General features: G+C 41.8%; 2 protein-coding genes across 4 annotated transcripts in view; one reads left to right on the top strand and one right to left on the bottom strand.

The window, feature by feature from the left end:
* dut (deoxyuridine triphosphatase) lies at positions 1-2,783 on the top strand. Of its 3 annotated transcripts, none has more exons than XM_061033959.1 (7): positions 1-160; positions 873-1,029; positions 1,323-1,414; positions 1,595-1,639; positions 1,758-1,832; positions 2,204-2,274; positions 2,657-2,783. In XM_061033959.1, exons 1-7 carry the CDS (start codon positions 43-45, stop codon positions 2,711-2,713), a joined length of 615 nt encoding a protein of 204 aa, XP_060889942.1. In that variant the 5' UTR covers positions 1-42; the 3' UTR covers positions 2,714-2,783. The 3 variants fall into 3 exon arrangements, with proteins under 3 accessions (XP_060889942.1, XP_060890038.1, XP_060889971.1); XM_061034055.1 differs by lacking the exon at positions 1-160 and adding an exon at positions 167-350; XM_061033988.1 differs by lacking the exon at positions 1-160 and having other exon boundaries at positions 681-1,029.
* A 337-nt stretch (positions 2,784-3,120) lies between these two features.
* Positions 3,121-19,869, bottom strand: part of fbn1 (fibrillin 1) — a 60,971-nt gene continuing 44,222 nt past the window's right edge. The window contains exons 47-65 of the mRNA XM_061033872.1: positions 19,646-19,762; positions 19,415-19,540; positions 19,196-19,315; positions 18,433-18,558; positions 14,074-14,226; positions 13,934-13,996; positions 13,502-13,843; positions 13,278-13,400; positions 12,641-12,772; positions 11,990-12,115; positions 10,953-11,159; positions 9,842-9,967; positions 9,444-9,566; positions 8,605-8,721; positions 6,914-7,042; positions 6,702-6,821; positions 5,552-5,783; positions 5,280-5,475; positions 3,121-4,760 (exon numbers count right to left, since the gene is read on the bottom strand). Of these exons, the coding sequence (XP_060889855.1) occupies positions 4,377-4,760; positions 5,280-5,475; positions 5,552-5,783; positions 6,702-6,821; positions 6,914-7,042; positions 8,605-8,721; positions 9,444-9,566; positions 9,842-9,967; positions 10,953-11,159; positions 11,990-12,115; positions 12,641-12,772; positions 13,278-13,400; positions 13,502-13,843; positions 13,934-13,996; positions 14,074-14,226; positions 18,433-18,558; positions 19,196-19,315; positions 19,415-19,540; positions 19,646-19,762 (3,062 nt within the window). The 3' untranslated portion in view covers positions 3,121-4,376. The remainder of the gene's footprint in view (positions 4,761-5,279; positions 5,476-5,551; positions 5,784-6,701; positions 6,822-6,913; positions 7,043-8,604; positions 8,722-9,443; positions 9,567-9,841; positions 9,968-10,952; positions 11,160-11,989; positions 12,116-12,640; positions 12,773-13,277; positions 13,401-13,501; positions 13,844-13,933; positions 13,997-14,073; positions 14,227-18,432; positions 18,559-19,195; positions 19,316-19,414; positions 19,541-19,645; positions 19,763-19,869) is intronic.

Here is a 19,869-nt window from a genome sequence, read left to right as displayed (position 1 = left end):
CAGTTAGCAGCATTTAGCTCACAGACGAGGTTAGGAAACAACATGACACGACTGCTGCCACGCCTAAGGGATCTTTACCTACACGGCTCGTTATTTTGTGACATTGCGCCACGTTTCTTAGGGAGGGAACTTCATGTTCAGACGCTCAATCAAAACAAAGGCAAGCTAGAAATCCGGATTCATACCGCTATCATCAGCAATATGTCAAGGGCTTATTGACGTTAGCTTTGCTAGCATGCCTAGCATCATATTACAGAACGCTTCTGTTTGAGTATGTTTGCGTTACATGTTATCTTTGAACGAGTAAATACCACCAACACCACGCACACCGCTTTATTCTGTCGCAATGCGTAAGTAAAATGAGGCTTTGTCTTCTCCAAAATGCTGTGTTGCTGCTGTGCTTTTAGTTTGATTGTTTTCTGTCAGCTGTTTTTATGTCAGGGAGTATCGCGAGAACTTGTGGACGCTGCTACCATAGCGTCGCTATGCGGGGTTGTCATGGTTACAGATCATACATTATTATGAATGTGATAATGATGCATTTTTTTCTGCCAGTGGTAGTTGTAATGAAATGTTTGTAGAAACTCGTATAGGCTTTAGTTTCACTGTGATTTGTGATGTATTATAAATAAGCGACCTGTCTCTTTAAATGGTGTTTTTAACGGGGCGGGGCTTATTTGGCGCAACTTCTAGCGCGGGAAATTCAGTTTCAAATAGTAAAACCGGGAAGACGCTTGAGCAGAAGCTAAGAAGTTTTTTACCATCACCGTAGTTTGCCTTAGTTCTGTCTCCTGGTTTGCTTGTAGTTTGTCTTTAGTCCATTTTAATAATTTTCGGAGCTTTCTGATTTTCTTCCAACATGCCTGCTCTAGAAGTGACGGATGCCTCTGCAATCTCTCCATCAAAGAGACCAAGGACAGAAACAAAGCCTGCAGTAGAAAGACCTGTCCTCAGATTTGCAAAACTGTCTGAGCATGCAACGAAACCAACCAGAGGATCATCAAAAGCAGCAGGATATGACCTCTACAGGTTAGATGTTCCTTGAATTAAAATTATATTTGGGTTTACAGACATGGCAGGGTGCATCACTTTAAAAAAAAAAAATGTGACTATAAAGTCTGTCCAGTAAACAGAAATTGTAACAAGCAGTTGTAAAAGTGTGGAAATTCTGGACAATGTTGTATAATATTTTAGTTTTTACATGTAAGCTAGCCTTCACTAGATATTCAATCCACTTAGTATGCATTACCGAGTGTGAATATCTGTTATATGAATATAAAGCCATGTAAATCAGATGACCTTAACATTCTGAATATTAACAGTGCTTATGACTACTCCATTGGTCCTCTGGATAAGGCCATTGTAAAGACCGACATCCAGATAGCAGTTCCCCATGGCTGCTATGGGAGAGTGGGTAAGTGTTTAAAAAAAATCTGATGCAACCCTCCATCTTAAGTATAACCTGTTTGTCTTCCTGTGTTTCCACAGTCATGTGCATGGTTTATTTAAAGAATCTCATGCTGGTAAAATTGAGTTGCACTGCAGAAGAACACGTCTGACTGGTTTGTTCTTTTTTTTTTGTTGTCCTTCCCAGCACCGAGGTCTGGTCTGGCAGTGAAAAACTTTATTGATGTTGGTGGTGAGTTTCTACCTACCATGACCTACTTACCATGAAAAACTATTAAAGTAGATCATGTTTTAACCCTTGTCGTGCCAGTGATTTGAACTGCTGCAATTTCTCTGCATGTTCTCCTCAGCTGGGGTTGTAGATGAAGACTATAGAGGAAATGTTGGAGTTGTGCTCTTTAACTTCAGCAAGGAAACATTTGAGGGTGAGTATTTGCATCAGTGAAACAATCATCAGCTTTTCATCAAGGCGATATGTAGCCCATAGAATCATAGACGGTATAACTACGGTGAGGTCTAACTGCAAAGAGATGATAGATTCTTTTCATTTTAGGAGAGCACAAAACTGGCTGAAAGTAAACTTACAACTACTGTGTTGGATGTTGTTTTTACCTTTACATTTATGGTCTGGCATGATAACCATTTAAGTATTTAGCTATGCACTTTTTTGTTTAGCATTGCATCGTGTACAGGGGTCTTAAAAGCCAGTCAGGCGGATCTTGGACTCTGTGTGAAGTACAACAATTAAAATTGCAGTTCACAAATTTAATTTCTCCCCTTCTGATTCACCCTTTAGTGAAAAAAGGCGACAGAATTGCTCAGCTGGTTTGTGAGCGGATCTGCTACCCAGATCTGGAGGAGCTTGAGGTAAATTGCATCCATTAAATTACAACAGTTTATTGGCCACCTTGCCAATAACACTGCAGGTTAATACTAGTCTGTTTATAAAACAAACTAATAGAGTTTTTTAGGTAACCTCATAATCACTTGTCAAGATGTGGCGATTTTTAAGTGCATTTTTACGACTGATGATTGTTTGTTTGAATTTTGTTCAAACCTTTGTACATTAATGAGGCCAGGCGGCAAAGTTAGGTGTGCTAGTTGTACCTAATAAACTTGCATCATGTGTAATTGTACCTGTTAAATACTTTCATGAACATTGTCAGATGTTTCCATTGGTCGAGCTGCTGTTAGTTTTATTCCATGTCATATATTAAATCAAAATCTGCATGCCTGTGTGTTCTTTCAGACACTTGATGAGACCGAGCGTGGTGCTGGAGGTTTTGGATCAACTGGAAGAAACTAAAAGTCCATTTTGTTGTGTTGTATATGTTGAAAATATATTGATCAATTTAAATAAAGTTAATTGTTTTGTACTTTTGAGAGTGTTTACTGGACTGTGTCAGTCCCATGTCTGATTAAGGTTTTTTTTTTATCTGAGCCTACACAAAGTTTTTTTTAAATATTTTTTTTAGAACTAAAGTGACTAGAATAGCCACAAGGTGGCACTGCAGGACAACAAAACATTTAAGCCCAGTGAATCAAATTTCACCAGTAGAACTCGGCTGTAACAGTGTCAGGATAATGTGTGTATCTGTTACTAAAACAGAATCATATTTTACTGTTCTTGAACACAGGACTGAAAATGGTTATCCAACAAGAAGCAAACATTGTGTAATTCAATCTGGATTTAAAGAGCAGTGAATACATAAACACCAAAAATATGTTTTTATTGTGAATGTACAACTAAACCCTCACTGATGTGAACAGAGAACACAGACTGGTGTCAGGCAGGTCTGTGGCAATGCAGCACTGATTGTACTTGTGAGAGAATGTGTGGCCACAAAGACCTCAGTGCATAATCATGAAGGCCCAGGTTTGGCATCATCAATGTGTGTTTTGTGTGTGTGTGCAGGTGTGTGTATGTATACAGTTTACAAAGGAAGTAGTTGGTCATTATAAGCACCATTACAAACCCCTCTTTTCCAGGGGCTTCCTAGAGTTTACAAATGCTTCATAGATTAAAAGTGGCATTGATTATTACAGTATAAACACAATTTACATGTACTATAGAGGAGAGCGCTCAGGCGATGAAGCTAGCTGTTACTGTTGCAAAGACGTGACATCTTCAGAATGGCCGATGGGATTGTATCTTGTTGACTACAGAGTTTTGTATAGTAGTACAGTGCATTCAGAAGTCTATGTGGTCGTGTTGCTAGCACCAGTAAATATGAAATATTCTAGTCAGTAGAAAAGATGGAAAAGCATAGTTAAATATGCAGTAGGAGTCATTCAAGCTCAGACGTGGCTGCATCTCAATAGTCCATAGTGGGTTCCTTTCCTCTCCTTAGCATTTGTATACCTTTTTTTGTTTTTTTCTTCAAATTTTCACTCCATAAATTAACATCTGGGGAAGGAAAAATGAGCTGACTTTCATTGATCCAGGTTTGTGCAGTCATTCACCTGAGGGGAGGAAATGAATTTATTTAGACTATTGGGACCTACCCTTTTATTCCACCTACATTGAGTTCTAAAAAAAACAAACCATTTTTTAGAGCTTCCTGCAGTCCTCATGCCCTTCAAAGTGGCACCTGATTCCACATATCATCGTACAACATTAAACCCTACATTTAAAAAGCCATTCACACTCTAAATAGTGCTTCCCACCGCTCATGTCGCGTGTCAGGACTCTTCATTTGACTGAAATCTTTCATACTGCCCCACTCAGCTGGCATTTGCCTAGAACTTGTATCTATGATATGTAGAATCATCTTTGGCAATCAAATGATGCAGTCCCTCCCCCCGTCCCCTTGTCTCTTTGGTGGCGAGCTCTTCTCCTTGTAGGAGCAAGTAGAAGTCACCTCAAACCACTGATCCAGAGTCAGAGATGTTTTGCCTCTGGGGAAGTGTGAGCCTGACGTTGGATCAGCAGCTAATGGCAACATCTGCCCGCCTCAGTCTTGTGACGGTTAATGGAGGATGATCTGCACCCTCATCTTCAGTACGTCTCCCAGCTGTCCTGTGAGGTAGTCTTTATCGTGTTGGTCCTCCAGCTCAGCCAGCTCCTTCTTCCTGTAGAGAGGCATGCTGCTGATCTGTAGGAAGTATGCCCCGGGTGGGAGGGCCTTCTTCTTGTTCAGATGTAGGAAGCTGACGCCCTCTCTCTGGTTGATCTTGAAGTAGCCTTCATCGTTCCCGTAGTCGATGTTGTAGCGCACATGGTCCTCGAGGGTGGATAAGGCAGGGGTGAACTCCAGGATGTGATCACGGGTACTCAGGTCGCTGACGTTCAGGTGGAACTGTAGGGTGTCCTCGATGTCCACGCTGGCCAGGCTGACCCTCTCCTCGGTCAGCTGCAGAAAGAAGAAATGGTCCAAATGAGTTCATTTAATATCAAGACACATGACCAACAACAGTACACTATGTTTCTATCAAGAAAAGGCAATGGGACAAGTTTTAAAAAAAAGCTTCTCTAGGGGTTCTGGTGGCGCAGTGGTTAGTGCGTGTGGTTAAACTGAACGAGGGCCGTCCCATATTGAAAAGGAGGTCTCAAACAAACTTTACATCAACCTATTAACAGGCAGAGAGGACGATCAGGACGAACAGGACGATCTAAATATGCTAACATATGATCTTCCCAGGCTACAAGGAATAAAATACCAGGGGCTACATGCTGTAGTCTTTACTTGTTAGTGATTTTGTTGGCCTAACTGACATATACCAACAATTTGGGCCAAAATGACTTATATAAACCAATAATAAACCTAACTTAGTCTCAGTTTTACTTAATGCTAAGTTGTTAAAACCCTCAAGTTGCCTTAAAAAGGACCTGAAAGCGCATTCATCAGTTGCTCCAGCGCTGCATACTGTACCTGCAGGTCTTCCTGAGGGTCCTCCTGAGGGTCCTCCTGTGTTGAGCCTGCACTGCGACGTTTACGTCCCTTCTTGGGATACCCATTGATCTTACACTCATAGCAGGCCTCAGGAGAGAGGGAATTCTCGTCCTCTTCACCTCCCTCTCCAGGGCTGGAGCCGCTACCCGTTAATCCCAGACCTGTGACACAGTGCCTGAAAACAAAGACGGGGTCATCAGTCAACTGGAAAAATCGTCACATAGTTTTCAAACAGATATTCACTGATGTACCCTTGTCCAGCGCGGAAGTATCCTGTCGGACATCCACAGAGGTAGCCCCCGTCTGTGTTGGAGCAGCCAAACTTGCAGGGGTTCTGGCTGGTGGAGCACTCATTGACATCGCTGCAGCCTCCGTTCGTCTGCTCGTAGTTGAAGCCGGTGGGGCAGAGGCAGCGGAAGCTCCCCAGGGTGTTATGGCATGATGCTCCACCGCAGATCTGGCTGTTCGTGCACTCGTTCTCATCTGGGTGGCGGGAAGTTGACAGGAAGTAAACAAACAAGGGGTCGTTCCAGTTAAAGGACACAAACAATACTGGGAAAGTCTGACACGATTGTTGTAAATAAGTTCAGGGCTTGGAGGAAAAACATTAACATTTATTTTGGGGGTATCCATGGGGGAACACTGAAATGAACCAACTTCTTGTCCATGTTTAAGTTAATTTTATAATTTACATGACCAATAGATTTAAATATAGCACCTTCCTCCTGTTTTTCAATTTTCACTACTTTATTATGCCACTGGAGCGAGATATTTTCATAATAATAATAATACATTAGACTTTTAAAGCACTTTTCTGACAAACAACAAAAGCGATGGGCATGTTAAGGCGATGTTAAAGAGGTGAGTTTTAAGGGGTTTCTTGAAGGTGGACAGTGTCTCTGATGTTTTTGGAAGTCAGTTCCAGAGGGTGGGAGCGGCAAAGGAGAAGACCCTATCCCCTCTGCGGACCTTTGGTCAGTCCATTAGCCTCTTACATCTCTTTTGTCGCCCTCAAAGTTCCTGTTTTTGTCTGTTTTCATTCATTAAGAGTGCATACATAGTATCATAAACAACGTTGATGTCTTTCAGGGTTTAAAGGAAGATATCAGACATTTATTTTTAACACATCATTTCCTTTTCCCATGACCTTACCACAAGAAGGGAAGGGTTGAACTTTCATTGGAAAGGAAAAACACGTTGGACATATTTATATTTAAAGAGTGGCAGGAAAGAGATGAGGGATGAATTACTTGTTTTAAAAAAAGGTCTGCAGGCCAAGCTGAAGCCCAGAGAATCAAGCCTGCATGGTACATACTTTGTGGGCCAAGTCACCAGGATGCTCCTAAAAGGAAAGAATTTTTATATTTGCTGATAAAAAAGAGCAGCGGTGGTATAACTCACCCACACACTGGTTCCACTGGTAGTGCTGAAGGTAGCCTTGTGGACAGCTGCACCTGTATCCGCCCACCAGGTTCTGACAGCCATGCTGACACCTGTGGTTTCCATCACACTCGTCCGTATCTGTCAGAGACGACCACACACAGAACTACTGTTAGAGCCTGTTTCTGTATTGAACGAGCTGATAATGTGTTATGGATGAATTGTTTGCAGACCTTCACAGGTTTGTGCGTTTGGATCTAATGAGAATCCCCGCTGGCAGTCGCAATTGAAGCTTCCCGGAGTGTTCTGGCAGACACCGTTGGAGCCGCACAGATTGGGGTCCGATGCACATTCATTGTTGTCTACACAGAGAGGAGGGAAAGGTTCAGACGAGGGTTACACAGGAAACGTGATACAAAGGCTGATTGAGACCCTGATTTGGATTTGCTGAGTCACTTTTCAAAATTGTGGAGAGTGGATATTTCTATCAAAGAATAGGGCAAATCCAAATGGACTGTGGGTGGGACTAATCCAGTGTAAAAGAGTTCAGGGATAAAAAGTCTTATCTAAATTTCATCTCATACTAAAGTAGGTAACGTCAGTGAAAAGAATTCAAAGGATGTGTGATAAGAGGTGAAACTGACCCCAAATTTCATTGAATAAATACACTAATAAGGCACTTTTATATTTTATACTTTTTGCATTTTATATTCTCCATTCTCAGATATCGTGACATATCGTCAAATGATTGTCATGACATAATTTGATTATTGCAGAATTGCTGTGACGTTATTGTTATCCTGGGCTACACAGAGCGTATTGTATCACATCATATTTTAAGTTACCCTGTGATTCCAACCCCGACTCTCTTCCCAAACAGCAGCAGTTAGGAGGAACAGGTTTTCTGAGGGACTGAGAAGGTCTAACAAACAGTTAATAAAATATGTCTGGAAAAGTGCTTAGTTCAATATTTCAGGCAATAGTCACATGCCCCGAAAGGGTTCAGCACATTATCCCTTAAAGTAAGATTCAAACGAGTGCTTGACGTGCTTGATGGTACTAACTCCTACATTCAAAAACACATCCACACCTACTCAATGTCATTAGCCTGGGAATATTCCTGAAGTTAACAACTGAGGGTTCCCTGTCCCTGATTTGATGTGAGGTCATGGGAGCTGCTTTATGGTCTGGAAAAAAAAAAAGCTTGTGGTAGTCATGGCGATCCGCCGCAAAGTTCCATAACAAAGCAATGCTAAGCTGCCATGACTCCTGACCGGTCCGGCCTAATGAGATCAGTGTGATATCAGCCGGAGTCCATTAGCTCTGAAGTAAAGGTTAAAGAAGAGGGCAGTTCAGAGGTCTTTTTTGGAGCAGGGCTGGCAAACGCTGTAAGAAAATATCCAGTGAAAAAGGAAAAATATGAAGGATTTGAAGCAGGGTGTATGATATGGAAGTAAAGTCTGATGATGTTTGAGTATGACGCCGTGTTTCAAACCTCCTCATCATTCCCTCCTCAAACCTCAAACCTAAAAGGGAGGGAGCATTTGGGGCTTTTTGTCTCTGGGAAAACCTTAACTTGCTACATCAGTATGTTCCTTTAAATCACTTCTGAAGTAAACATTTATCTATTTTTTTTGTATTGTTAGAAGTTGTTCCTCCATTATGATTTATTACGTCTTCCTGTTTAATCCCTACACTGTTGTGTATTTTGTTGCTGGGCTGGATGTTTTGTAAAGCTCTTTGTTAACGTTGGTTTTGTGCTAAAAAAATCATCTTTTTTTCTTTTTTAAACATTTGTATTTTAGTAGTAGTAGTAGTAGCTGGGTGTATTTTAGGGAAAACACAGACAGCTGAGTAGAAAGCAATTCTAACAAACTTTGTGGATGTAAAGTAAATGATAAATGTTCTGTGTGTGTTTATTTACCGATGCAGGCGGTGTGATGCTGGGTGAAGCCAGGAGGACATTTGCAGGTGAAACCACCGATGGTGTTAACACAAAGGAACTGACAGTTATGCTGTTTGGTCGAGCACTCATCCAGATCTGAAAAAGAAAAGAAGAATCACTCAAAATGAGCTATCTAAAACTGCTTCTACTTTTCTGGAGTGCATATAAGATACTCGGGGGTGAATCTGTGTCAGATCACTGCGTGAACTACTGTATGGGGGCTGATCTTTTCTATGAGTCAAATTCCAGTCCTTCTACAGTCACTGACCTACAAATGAACTGCAAACGAACCAGACGCCGGAAACACTGAGGGGGACTGTACAGGGGGGAACTTAAACTTTGGTAAATAAAGATGAAAGAGGCCCTTAAAAACTGAACACGGTGTGCAAACTTGTTTAGACTCACAAACAAGCCTGATAAACATCGACAGGGTCAGATGCAGTGTGTCACTGGATCTGGATTCAGGGTACACGTTCAAAGACGAACACGTGCATATGGACACATCGGCCCCAATGGAGCGTCTTGGGACAGTGAGCAGAGAGCGCTGGCAGAGGGCCCGGTCTACTCAGCACTACAGCTGCTCCAACCTGGAAACTAAGTCAAGCGAGATCTTCAACTTCAACTTTATTGTCTGCAGGAGGAACTTTGTCCTGCAGCCAGGAACCTTCGGCTGGTCTTTGCAAGAGAAGTAACCTATTTTAAAAGCATGCCACTTAATCCAAATGGTATGAGCAAAACTGGGCCTAATGTGGACACATACATATTAAGAGTTTCAGTTTTGTTCTGTGTGTGTGTGTGTGTGTGTGTGTGTATGTCACCTCTGCAGCTCTTCCCATCTTCCTGTAGGATGTATCCACGGGGGCAGGAACAGAGATAGCCTCCCTCTGTGTTCTTACAGATGAAGTTACAAGGCTTTGGTGCCTGTATGCACTCGTCCACATCTAAATGAGAGAAAAAGAGAGAGGGTAATGGTGAGGCAGAAAGAGTGAGAGACAGAGACAGAGTAGGAGAGTTTGATCCTGTCGCCAGAAATTCCATACGGGGAGATGATGAGACAGACAGACAGACTGGGGCTGCATTTTTTTAAGGGAGTGTGTGGGCTGTCCATCCACGTAGCTTCACCTCTTTACTAGACAGCAGGAATGAGAGCAGGGAGTAGACATGGAAGGAAAAGAGTCTATTAAGTGTAAGCACTGGAGGTGAAAACAAGCCTTACCCACACACAGTGTGCTGCTGATGTCATTGGTGTAGCCAGGTTTGCAGGTGCAGCTGTAAGAGCCCAAAGTGTTGATACACTGACCGTTTTTGCACAAGTTCCCCATCACACGACACTCATCAATATCTGCACAGAAACAAGGAGAGTTAGCTCCAGATTAACTCATCACAACTGAATTACCAGTTAATTCACCGAGTGGGAATAGGAGTGTATGCTTTAAGTCCAGGTTCCTTTGAGAGAAAAACCTGCCAAGACCTGGATTTCTGTAGTGAATAACAGCTGTGTGCCCTATTTCCACTAAACATTAGGGGGGAAAATATTCTGTTCACATTTAGTTATGCATCAGTCTTGTGTCAAGTATAGAGAAATGTGCAAGGCATTGATTTATTCATGTGTCAGTTTAAATGAATGTTTTGTAACTGATTATCTCAGATGACAACCATCTGTTAATTTAACACCCAGCACTGGTGATTTAAAGAACCAGAACAGTGTTTCCATGTGTACAAATTACTGCAAACAGATTAACAAAGCAGAACAATTGATGTCCTTCTTTGCAGGCAACCAATCTTCTGTAGGGTTTCCAAGTAGAATAGTCACTTGCAGAAATTAGGACTTGTTGAAAAATCCATAATTTTAAACAATACAATACTTAGTTGTCTGTTAACTAAGACCATTTCCTTTTGAAAACACTGCCCCGTTGGAGCAGTCTTGCACTAATAGGGGTATTGGAATACAAAAGATCTAACTCTATTTTCATGTTGGTGCTCTGGGTTTGATCTGCTCATATCAAAGCTAATGAATGAAATGCTTTTCTGCAGGCAAGTTCACAAATGTGGATGTTGTAGCTTAATGAAAACCAAGATAGATTTTCAAAATCAATCCATCTCTCTACAGCAAGCCCCTGAAATAAATAGAAATGAGTTGTTGCCTGGATGGATTGAGGAAACTTAACAAATGAAGTACCTTTGATTCATGGTTTGGGACTGAAACCTCCTGTAAGTGCTTTATATTTAAAAAAACAAAAAAACTTTACAGTATAAAATTCATCGAGTTTAGTTTGATCTGAAATGTTTCACAGTATTTAATTTAAACTCATGTAAGACTAAGATACCTCTGCCATCTGTGGTGTACCCAGGTCCAAGAGGACACATCTTCTTGTACTGGGTGGTCCCGGGCAGGGGGCAGAGCTCACAGTTTGAGCCCCAGCCTCTGCCTCCATCACAGCAACACTCTGACTTGGTCACCATGTTCCTGTTACTAGAGGTCATCTGGCACAGAGTGGTCAAAACTTCAGTGAAACAGAAGCCTTCACGGTTATCTGGAGGGTACGGAAGTGAGAGGGAGGAAAAAAAACGTGAGAGCGAGACAAACAGACAGCATGAGAGGTGGTCCAGAGGAAATCACACCAAACCACCCAGACGGGTCCAGGCCTCAGAGAACCAGACAGCCCCTAGATAACCCACAGCGCTCTATCATCACTGTCTGTAAGGAGGGAGATAGCCACAAGACCTCAGAACTTACAGAATCTCCCTAGAGTTTTTCTCACTGTTTTTCAGCTGGGGGTTTTCACTCCGTGTTCAACACATCACGTCCATCCAGAAGTATATATTTAGATTAGGGAGAAAGGCTTTGAAAGGAATTCCTTGCCTCTATCGTTACAGTAACACACATGTTTTTTAACTAGCCGGAGGAGGCTATCATGGAATAGGTGAAACTCTCATTAAGAACATATATCCTTTTCTTCTATATCTCAGATACAACAACACATTACGTTTCTTTATAAAGGATTTATTTAACCTTTTTTTAATGTTGATCTTTTTACACTGATACTGTAAAAACGTCCACCTTTTTAGTAAAATAATAGGAAAACCAGTGACACCAGAGGCATATTTATTTGATGATTATCAGACCCATATCTCAACACCTACATATTCTCCACAATCTTTCTAAACTTTTGTTATCCTGAACCGTCATTCCCAGCCTCTTATCCAATTTCTACCTCTTATTTCAGTCAGGGATGTTTGAAATATAGACACAAAACACAGTTTAAACACGCCTTTTCTCTTTTAAGTGACAAATATACCACCTAAAAGCCGATATCAAACAGGACGGTGCTTTTGAACAAATCAGAATGAACAATGTACGTACCAATACATTCAGTCTGCGTAGGGTTAGCCACGAATCCATTGTCACAGTTGCAGCGGTAGCTTCCCACTGAGTTCACGCAGCGGCCGTTCTTACAGATCGCTGGTTTGGCTGAACACTCGTTCAGATCTGAGACAGAGTACATACACCAGGAGAAGTTACAAGATTAAGACGTGCCATTATAGCCTTTTAAATCATTTAGTGGATGTTCGACCAAGAAGTCAACATTTGTATGGAAATTATTGACTGTACCAAAGTATGTTATTCATTGTGCAGAGTATGGGTGGAGTTAATGCTACTGTAATGAAATACACTGACCTCTATAACAAATAAAAGCAAAAAAAGACCTTCAGCAAGATGATTATTGATATATAATTGTCTGTAATTGCTGTAACTTTTTTCTGTGTGGTAGGTGACCGACTAAACAACTAACAGCCAAATGCCAAAATAACCTTTTATGTTACATTTTCCACGGCAAAGATTCACAGTGATTGATATATTTTACTGTGCAAAGACAACAGGATGAGCTTTATTATCAGAAAAAAAAGAAGAGGAAATACTCAGTGAAGAGTTAAGAGGTAGACCTTTGTCCACAGGGGCACCAATTATCTTGTGTTTATTCTCTCATTCATTATAAAACCATGATGATCTTACCCATACAGCCATCCCCAGCGGGCGAGCGTGTGTATCCAGGGGGGCAGATGCACATGTATGTACCAATCAGGTTCTTGCAGGTCATGCCTCTGCTGGCACAGTCATCTATACCGTCCTCACACTCGTTCTGATCTGGAGAATAAACATTATACTGGGAGTAAGAGGACAAACAATTCAAGAGAAATCCAAGTGAGTGCACCTATAGCAGTGATGTAACGTGGATACTTAAAACTGCACACGAGAGGTTTAATCCTAACACTGAGCTCTGTAGTGCTAACAGACGTGTGGTAAGAGGGTCGACGATGTGTTTGGAGCTCTAATATAAACAGTGAGGCTACAGACACTGAGATGTTCCTCCCGTGTCTGCACTTCCCTCCAAATACAACCGTTTCCATGGAGACTGGGCTATCTAAGAGAGCTGAGGTGTAAACAGTGCCTCGGCCAGGTTGCTGTTTCCAGAGATTGTTTCAAGTTCATCAGAGACAGAGGATCAGAGATAGTGTGTTATGTAACTTTATGGATGGGGAAACGTCTCCATGAGGTAACTGTTTTTTTTATTTTCTACCAACACTTGGTCCAGTAAATGGACCATAACTGATAAAGCTGAGTGTACGAGTGAGTCATTTAGCTGTGGTACCTTTACACATCCTCCTGTCCTCACGCAGCACATAGCCGGTGGGACATTTACACTCGTATGAGCCGACCACATTAACACAGCGGAAGGCGCACAGGAGAGGATTCTGGGCGCATTCGTTGATATCTGGAGAAGATCAGACAACAACAAGTTACAGTAGAAGTACAGAAATTCAGAGATGAGACACAGTCTGATGGACGCGAGTGTGCAGGTAGAACTTTGCATACCTTCACAGGTCATCATTGGCCCGGGCTCAAATCCGTCGTCACATGCACACTCAAAGCCACCAATGACATTTGTGCACGTGCCGTTGCCGCAGGGATTTCCAATCTCACACTCGTTTGTGTCTGTATCGAAGAAAGTCGCACACATCCAAATAAGCATGTTAAGAGTTAGATCAATATCAACCAAGTGGATATTTAAAGAGACAGAACAGTGGCAAAACCTGCCTTCACATGTGACTCCTCTTATGTCCAAACGGTATCCCATGGGACATTCACACCGGAAAGAGCCGTCTGTGTTGATGCACTGACCGTTTGTGCAAGGGTTATTGAGACATTCATCGACATCTGCAATTGAAATACATCAGCATCTTGTGAATACAAACTTGAACAGACAAGCAGGACTATGATGACTTAATGGTAATGACACTCACACACCTTTTTGATGGTCGTCTTTTCCCCGTTGATATCCCTCATTTTTACAGAGAAGAGGATACCCTTCTGGAACCACAAAGTTGGAAAAGTCACAAACAACATAACAACACCATTCATATTGTTTTGACCGTAAGTGTACACACCCTCTCCTTTAGTGGGGCAGATTTCACAGGGGTCTCCCCAGCCTTGACCGGGCATTCCAGTGCAGCAGCACACTTCCTTTGACGTGTTCTGAGGCTTTGGAGCCTGGCAGCGGCCATTTTCAAACTTGGTATAGCAGTAGTTCACCCGGATATCTAAGGGTTAACCAACACAGAGGAACAACGTGACAAATCAGAGAGAGGAATGAAGGAAGAAATTAACACAAATCAGAAGGAAAGAAGGAGCAGAAAGGAGGATTGCACAACAGCAGTCAGTTTGGTTGTTGTTTATTTCACCACTTTACTGTGTTTCAAATGATTTATTTGAATGTGGATACAATTTGCTGATTTGTTTTCTTGCCGTGTTAAATGATCACATTAATACCACTGTCATGTCAGCCAAGAGCCAACAGCTGATTCACTGCTCGCCTGGCTTTGCCTAAAATGTTAACAAACTAACTAAAGCATAAAAAATAAAAAATATAAATAACACTAATTGCATCTCCTTTAATCTGTTCAAATCATGTCAAATTCATCATCATATTTTTCAATTAAATCATTCTGATAAAGAAGGAAATTGACTTCCATAAAGTTTGTGTTTAAGCGTTTAAAGAGAATTGCTCCTCAACCTTTCTGAAAATACAAACAGAGACGACAGGGCTGCAGCAGCTTCAAGAGGCAACTGTAAAGTTTCATTTTGCAAAACATCCTTTGCTGAAACAGCTTTTTCTGTGAAAGGAGTAAAATCCTGGAACTCTCTACCCGATCACTCGAAGATTACTGCGAACTTCACTACTTTTAAGAGAGCCACCAAATCAGTACTGAGTACACAGGTAGGCTTAAAGGCAGGGTTGGTAATTTTTTAAAACATGATTTTGAAAGTAGTATTCCCTCAGTGCCCCTCACTTGCATGCACAAGCGCCATTGGTCCAGAAGCGGAGCTCAGCTCGTGCTTTGAGTGTGGGCTAGTGCATGTATGGGTTAGAGAACGTGCAGGGAGACAGGGAGGCGTGTGATTGGGTCATCAGATTGGTACCTCGTGGCAGACATTGGTCTAAGTCTTTACATGCTACAGATGACAGATGACAGATTTCTTCGTTCCTTTTTCAGAGCACATGAATTATTCATTTCTGTCAGGACCTAAAGACAGTTTCAACCAAAATCTTAAAAAGTGTATCTGGAGAAAATTACCAACCCTGCCTTACCCTTACTATAAATTAAATCTAACTACAACATATTCTAAGTAAATCTTCCAATTTATAGAAATGTTTTCTATATTTTCGTGAAGTATTTGTAGTGAGAACAAAGGCTGGCTAATCAGCTCCGCTCAGTGATCAGTGTTTGCCAGTGTCTCTCTCTCTCTCTCTCTCTCTTTTTCTGAGGGCTCTTGTTCCTCCTGGACGAGGCAGGCCCTTACTTCTAATGAGAAGCATATGGCCGTGCTCTCCTGCTAGCTCTGGCCTTCACTAAACTCAACACAAATAAGCTTTCTGACCACCATAGATCACACACACACACTTACACACCTGGCGCAGAGGCAAGGATCACATACATGAACACCTGGTGCTTTGAGGAGAATGTCAAAGAGTGTCATGTTACCCTCCTCCATGAAACTGATTTGTCAGCCTTTCCGCAAAGAGATTTATGGTGCTTTGCGCACAGCTGCTGAGCAAGTGTGTGTGAGTGCATGCACATGTACGTCTGCACGTGTATATGTCATTCTTCTTCTATAGTTTATGACCCTGAATATATGATACAAATGTTCAAATGTTCAATGCTTTGTATTTCTTTCAATCACAGATGGATTACAATACTGGATCAAAATAAAATAACAGACAACAAATTCATAATTAGTTATGAATGATAATAAGTTAAAGTTAGATAAACACTCGGCCTGAGAGTCTTGATGACACACATCTGAATGTGGTGACAGATATTTATGGTTTAATCGTGATAATTATGGAACTTTCCAAAACCTCGACAGCGTTATGATTTAAAACATGTCATTAATTGTGGAGTCCTAGTGGTCTGGTGGTTAAGACACATACCACATTACTTATTGCAATATCTGAAGTATGACTCAAGCCAAGGGGCCATGTTTCATATCATCCCCCATGTCTCTCCTTTAAACAGTGATTTTAGAAATGATCAATTAACGTTATTAAAACAACAAAGGAAAAATCTGATTGTTCGTTAACATCGTCTCTCATCAGTCCAGCTATCGACAAACCTGCAGTGATGTAAAACACAGCGGATGTGCTACAAAAAGACCTGGTTGCTCTTTGAAAAATTAGCATCGGTTTCAGCTGAACCGCAGTTAACCAGCAGCCAAGCCACGACTGAGAGACCCAACACAGTTGTGTCACCAACCCCAACATTATGTGTTTCACTGCAAGTAGGTGTAGCTGATGGCTTTTCCGGAATACACCATCGTTATGGAATTAACATTTGATCCATATTGCTACACTGTTGGCGGCCTCATCGTGATCTGCATCGACGCCTTCACAGTCGTTCAAGTTTCGGCATACAATTGGTCAAACCGGTGAGTGTTGCATGTACCATTATTAAGATTCTGACCCCTGACAATACTGATTAATCAACACAATAAGTGATCACATTCCACCAATGATTCTATGTAAGAAATCATCTCTCCCTTTGTTCTACCATGTGAAGCCTTGTCTTTACAAAAACACGTCTAACTGCACTAATGTTAACGTCTTATCACCACATTTTAATCACATGTGCATATGACACTTTGTTTATTGCGTTGCCTTCTATGACCTAAGCAGGAGTTTGACTTTTACAGGGAAACATAACTGTGTTAAGACTAAACAACAGGCGAAGTTTCCACTGCAACGTTTGAGGTAGCAAACAGTGTTGGAGTTACGGTGAACTTTAGCGCAGACACTACAGGTATGAACTAATCTTATCCTCAGACCACAGCTAACGACAGAGCGAGCAACAGCTCCGCTCTGTCCTCATCACACACTTGTCTGCCTTCTTTTGTGTGTTTCTGGGATTAAAGCATTGTTATCGTGACACGATGTAACAGGATTTTTTATTTTTCAAATGCAGGGTGTGGTCATTCATCATTCTTTGGATTGAGGCCATGAGGTGGGTGTGCATGATTTCTATCTGAGGCCACGTTTTCTTTTCACCTCAGTGTATAAAAAACCCAATAAACTATAGAGTCATTAGTGCTAGTGTGTTTCCAAAGTTATAAATTAAGTTATATATAATCAACAAATTCTTACTGTTCAACTTGAACTCATTATCAACACCTGACCTGGCTCTCTCAACACAGACACAGGCGATGCAGCTACAGCATGACTTGGTTGGTTTAACAGCTTATGTGGCTAATGCTAACATTACAGACCTGTAGTTTGATGATGTAGTGTAACCGTCTGAATCTGTTTGCTGATTGTAAGTACTTTTTCGTACTCGGGTTTTATTCATGTATTTACCATTATCACATAACTGTCACTTGTTGCCACAGAGGTAACTTGTGTAACAGTCTTTAATTGATCTCTTATTGATTCACTGATGTCTTTATTTCTAAGAACTAGAAGTATGGAGATCTATGAAAAATATTGAGTATAACATAACTTTATTCTACTATATTAACAGTCATGGTTTCCTGTCACACTATATCCAAGAAAATGGAATATAAATATATTAAAATATGAGCATCGTTAGTGCACAATGACCCACAAATAATTTTGTAAATGGGACAGGATTTGTCCTTGTCAGAAAACCTTTGTCTCCCTTACCGCCCATGTTGCTCAACCCTCCACCCATCTTCACGTGTTTATCTCCCCCCGCCCTCAGACACCGGAGAGAGAAGTGAAATGCAAACTGTGAACCTCCTCTCTGAACTGATGATGTCATCCCTTCAGTGTTTGGAAGGGGGAACTCCCTAACTGAAGACTCAGTGCTCCCCAACCCAAAAACACACATATGTACATGAACACACACACACACACACACACACACACACACACACACACACACACACACACACACACACACACACACACACACACACACACACACACACACACACACACACACACACACACACAAACGCACACACACCACTGAGGAAATGGAAAAGTGATCTGTTCAGAGCCACCCCTGGCCTTGTTGAGGCAGCAGCAGCAGCAGACCCAGCTGGAACACAGTGTGCTATCATGAAAAAGCAGGAAAAGCCGAACACCACTGACTGCTGCATAGTCTCCACACACACTCAGAACCAGACTATACAGATACACTTGTATTTACACTTTGCACTTACAACCTCGTGCATTAAAACAGTTACATTGCCACTCTTCCTCTCACACCAACACACACTCACACAGATACCTAAACATCTGCGTCCGGAGTCAGAGATCTGGAAGCCGTCGGGACACAAGCATGTGAAGCTTCCTTCAGTGTTGGAGCAGGTTCCAAATGTGCAGATCTCCGGAGACAGGAAGCACTCATCGATATCTGACACACAAAGAGAAATGATATCAACCACCTCATCACATTTTTGAATCTGCTTCTAATTTGTACCATCAGAGTTCCACCCTGCACGGTTCATTGATGTTTCATTTTTCCTTAAACTACCGTCAGAGCTGGAGGGGTGAAATCATACCTGTACGTCACGGTCTATTGAGATAAAATAGAATCCACCTCAACTCATACATAGTTTAATAAAAAGGCGTTTCCTTAGGGATAGCCTTTATGTCACGTTTTCACTCATCACGATGACCAGCTGCTGCTGTAATTGATGCTGAGAATCCAATACTGTTCCTCCCTGCTTCCAGGAACAGAGCGCAAAGCAGGAATGTGTTGAAGTCTGCCGAATATCTCTTCATCGGTTCCACTGTATAAACAATCCAAGAGTTCTGGCATGGGCCCACTCCCACGTGTGAAAGGGAGATGAGGGGGGGTTTAGTAGGAGTAAGAAAGAGGGGGGCATAAATGTTCTTCATTCTGTTCTTTAACACCTAAGCAGTGGTAGTTAAAGCTGTGATTTGTGCATGTATAGTTTGGGTTCTCTGCCTTGCCTGAGCTGAAATTTTCTTTTTGGCTTATGTTTATGGAGCATGAAACAGAAAGGACCAGCATTTGGCTGCCGTACCTTCACAAGTTTCCTCATGGAGATAGTAGCCCGGCGGGCAGATACACCTGTAGGAGCCGTCCAGATTCAGACAAGTTCCTGCGCCACATGTGCCCGGATTCACGGCACATTCATTTATATCTGAGAGATAAAGAAATATACAATGGATTGTACTGTAAAAACAGATCATTACACTCAGATTAAATACAAATAATAATCAGAATGTGGCAGATTCCTTACCTGCACAAAGCCTGCCGTCTAAAGTGAGCTCATAGCCGTCATTGCACACACACAGGAAGGTGCCCACGGTGTTCACACACTGGCCGTTTCGACACAAGCCCCTCTGCGTGGAACACTCATCTACATCTGTTCAATGCAAAAGACAAAACAATATTTATCACACTGGGTCCATAGGGCTCTTGCTTTTTCTATTTTATCTATCAGTAATTAGAAGTATCTACATGCACCCACCTATGCAGTCACTGTTGTGTGAGTTGACGAAGCCGGGGTAGCAGAGACAGTTGTAGGAGCCCACTGTGTTCTTGCACGTCCCGTTTCCACAGGGTTGTCTCTCACACTCGTCCACGTCTGAAACCAGAAAATAATCATCAGTTTCATTTAGAGGCAGCATTACCACGACATCACTTGTTTGACGGAGTAACACTGCTGAAATCACAGAACTGGTAGGATGATAC

Source organism: Labrus mixtus, chromosome 1 (assembly GCF_963584025.1).
Source record: "Labrus mixtus chromosome 1, fLabMix1.1, whole genome shotgun sequence".
Taxonomy (NCBI): Eukaryota; Metazoa; Chordata; class Actinopteri; order Labriformes; family Labridae; genus Labrus; species Labrus mixtus.
The sequence above is the reverse complement of the archived record's forward strand: the minus strand, read 5'-3'. Positions and strand labels throughout refer to the sequence as shown.

Bases quoted from the DNA above. Each gene is read 5' to 3' on its own strand.
- dut (XM_061033959.1), top strand. From the start codon at position 43: ATGACACGACTGCTGCCACGCCTAAGGGATCTTTACCTACACGGCTCG. The intron at 1,415-1,594 runs GTAAGTGTTTAA...TGTCCTTCCCAG, and splicing joins TGGCTGCTATGGGAGAGTGG to CACCGAGGTCTGGTCTGGCA. The intron at 1,833-2,203 runs GTGAGTATTTGC...TTCACCCTTTAG, and splicing joins CAGCAAGGAAACATTTGAGG to TGAAAAAAGGCGACAGAATT.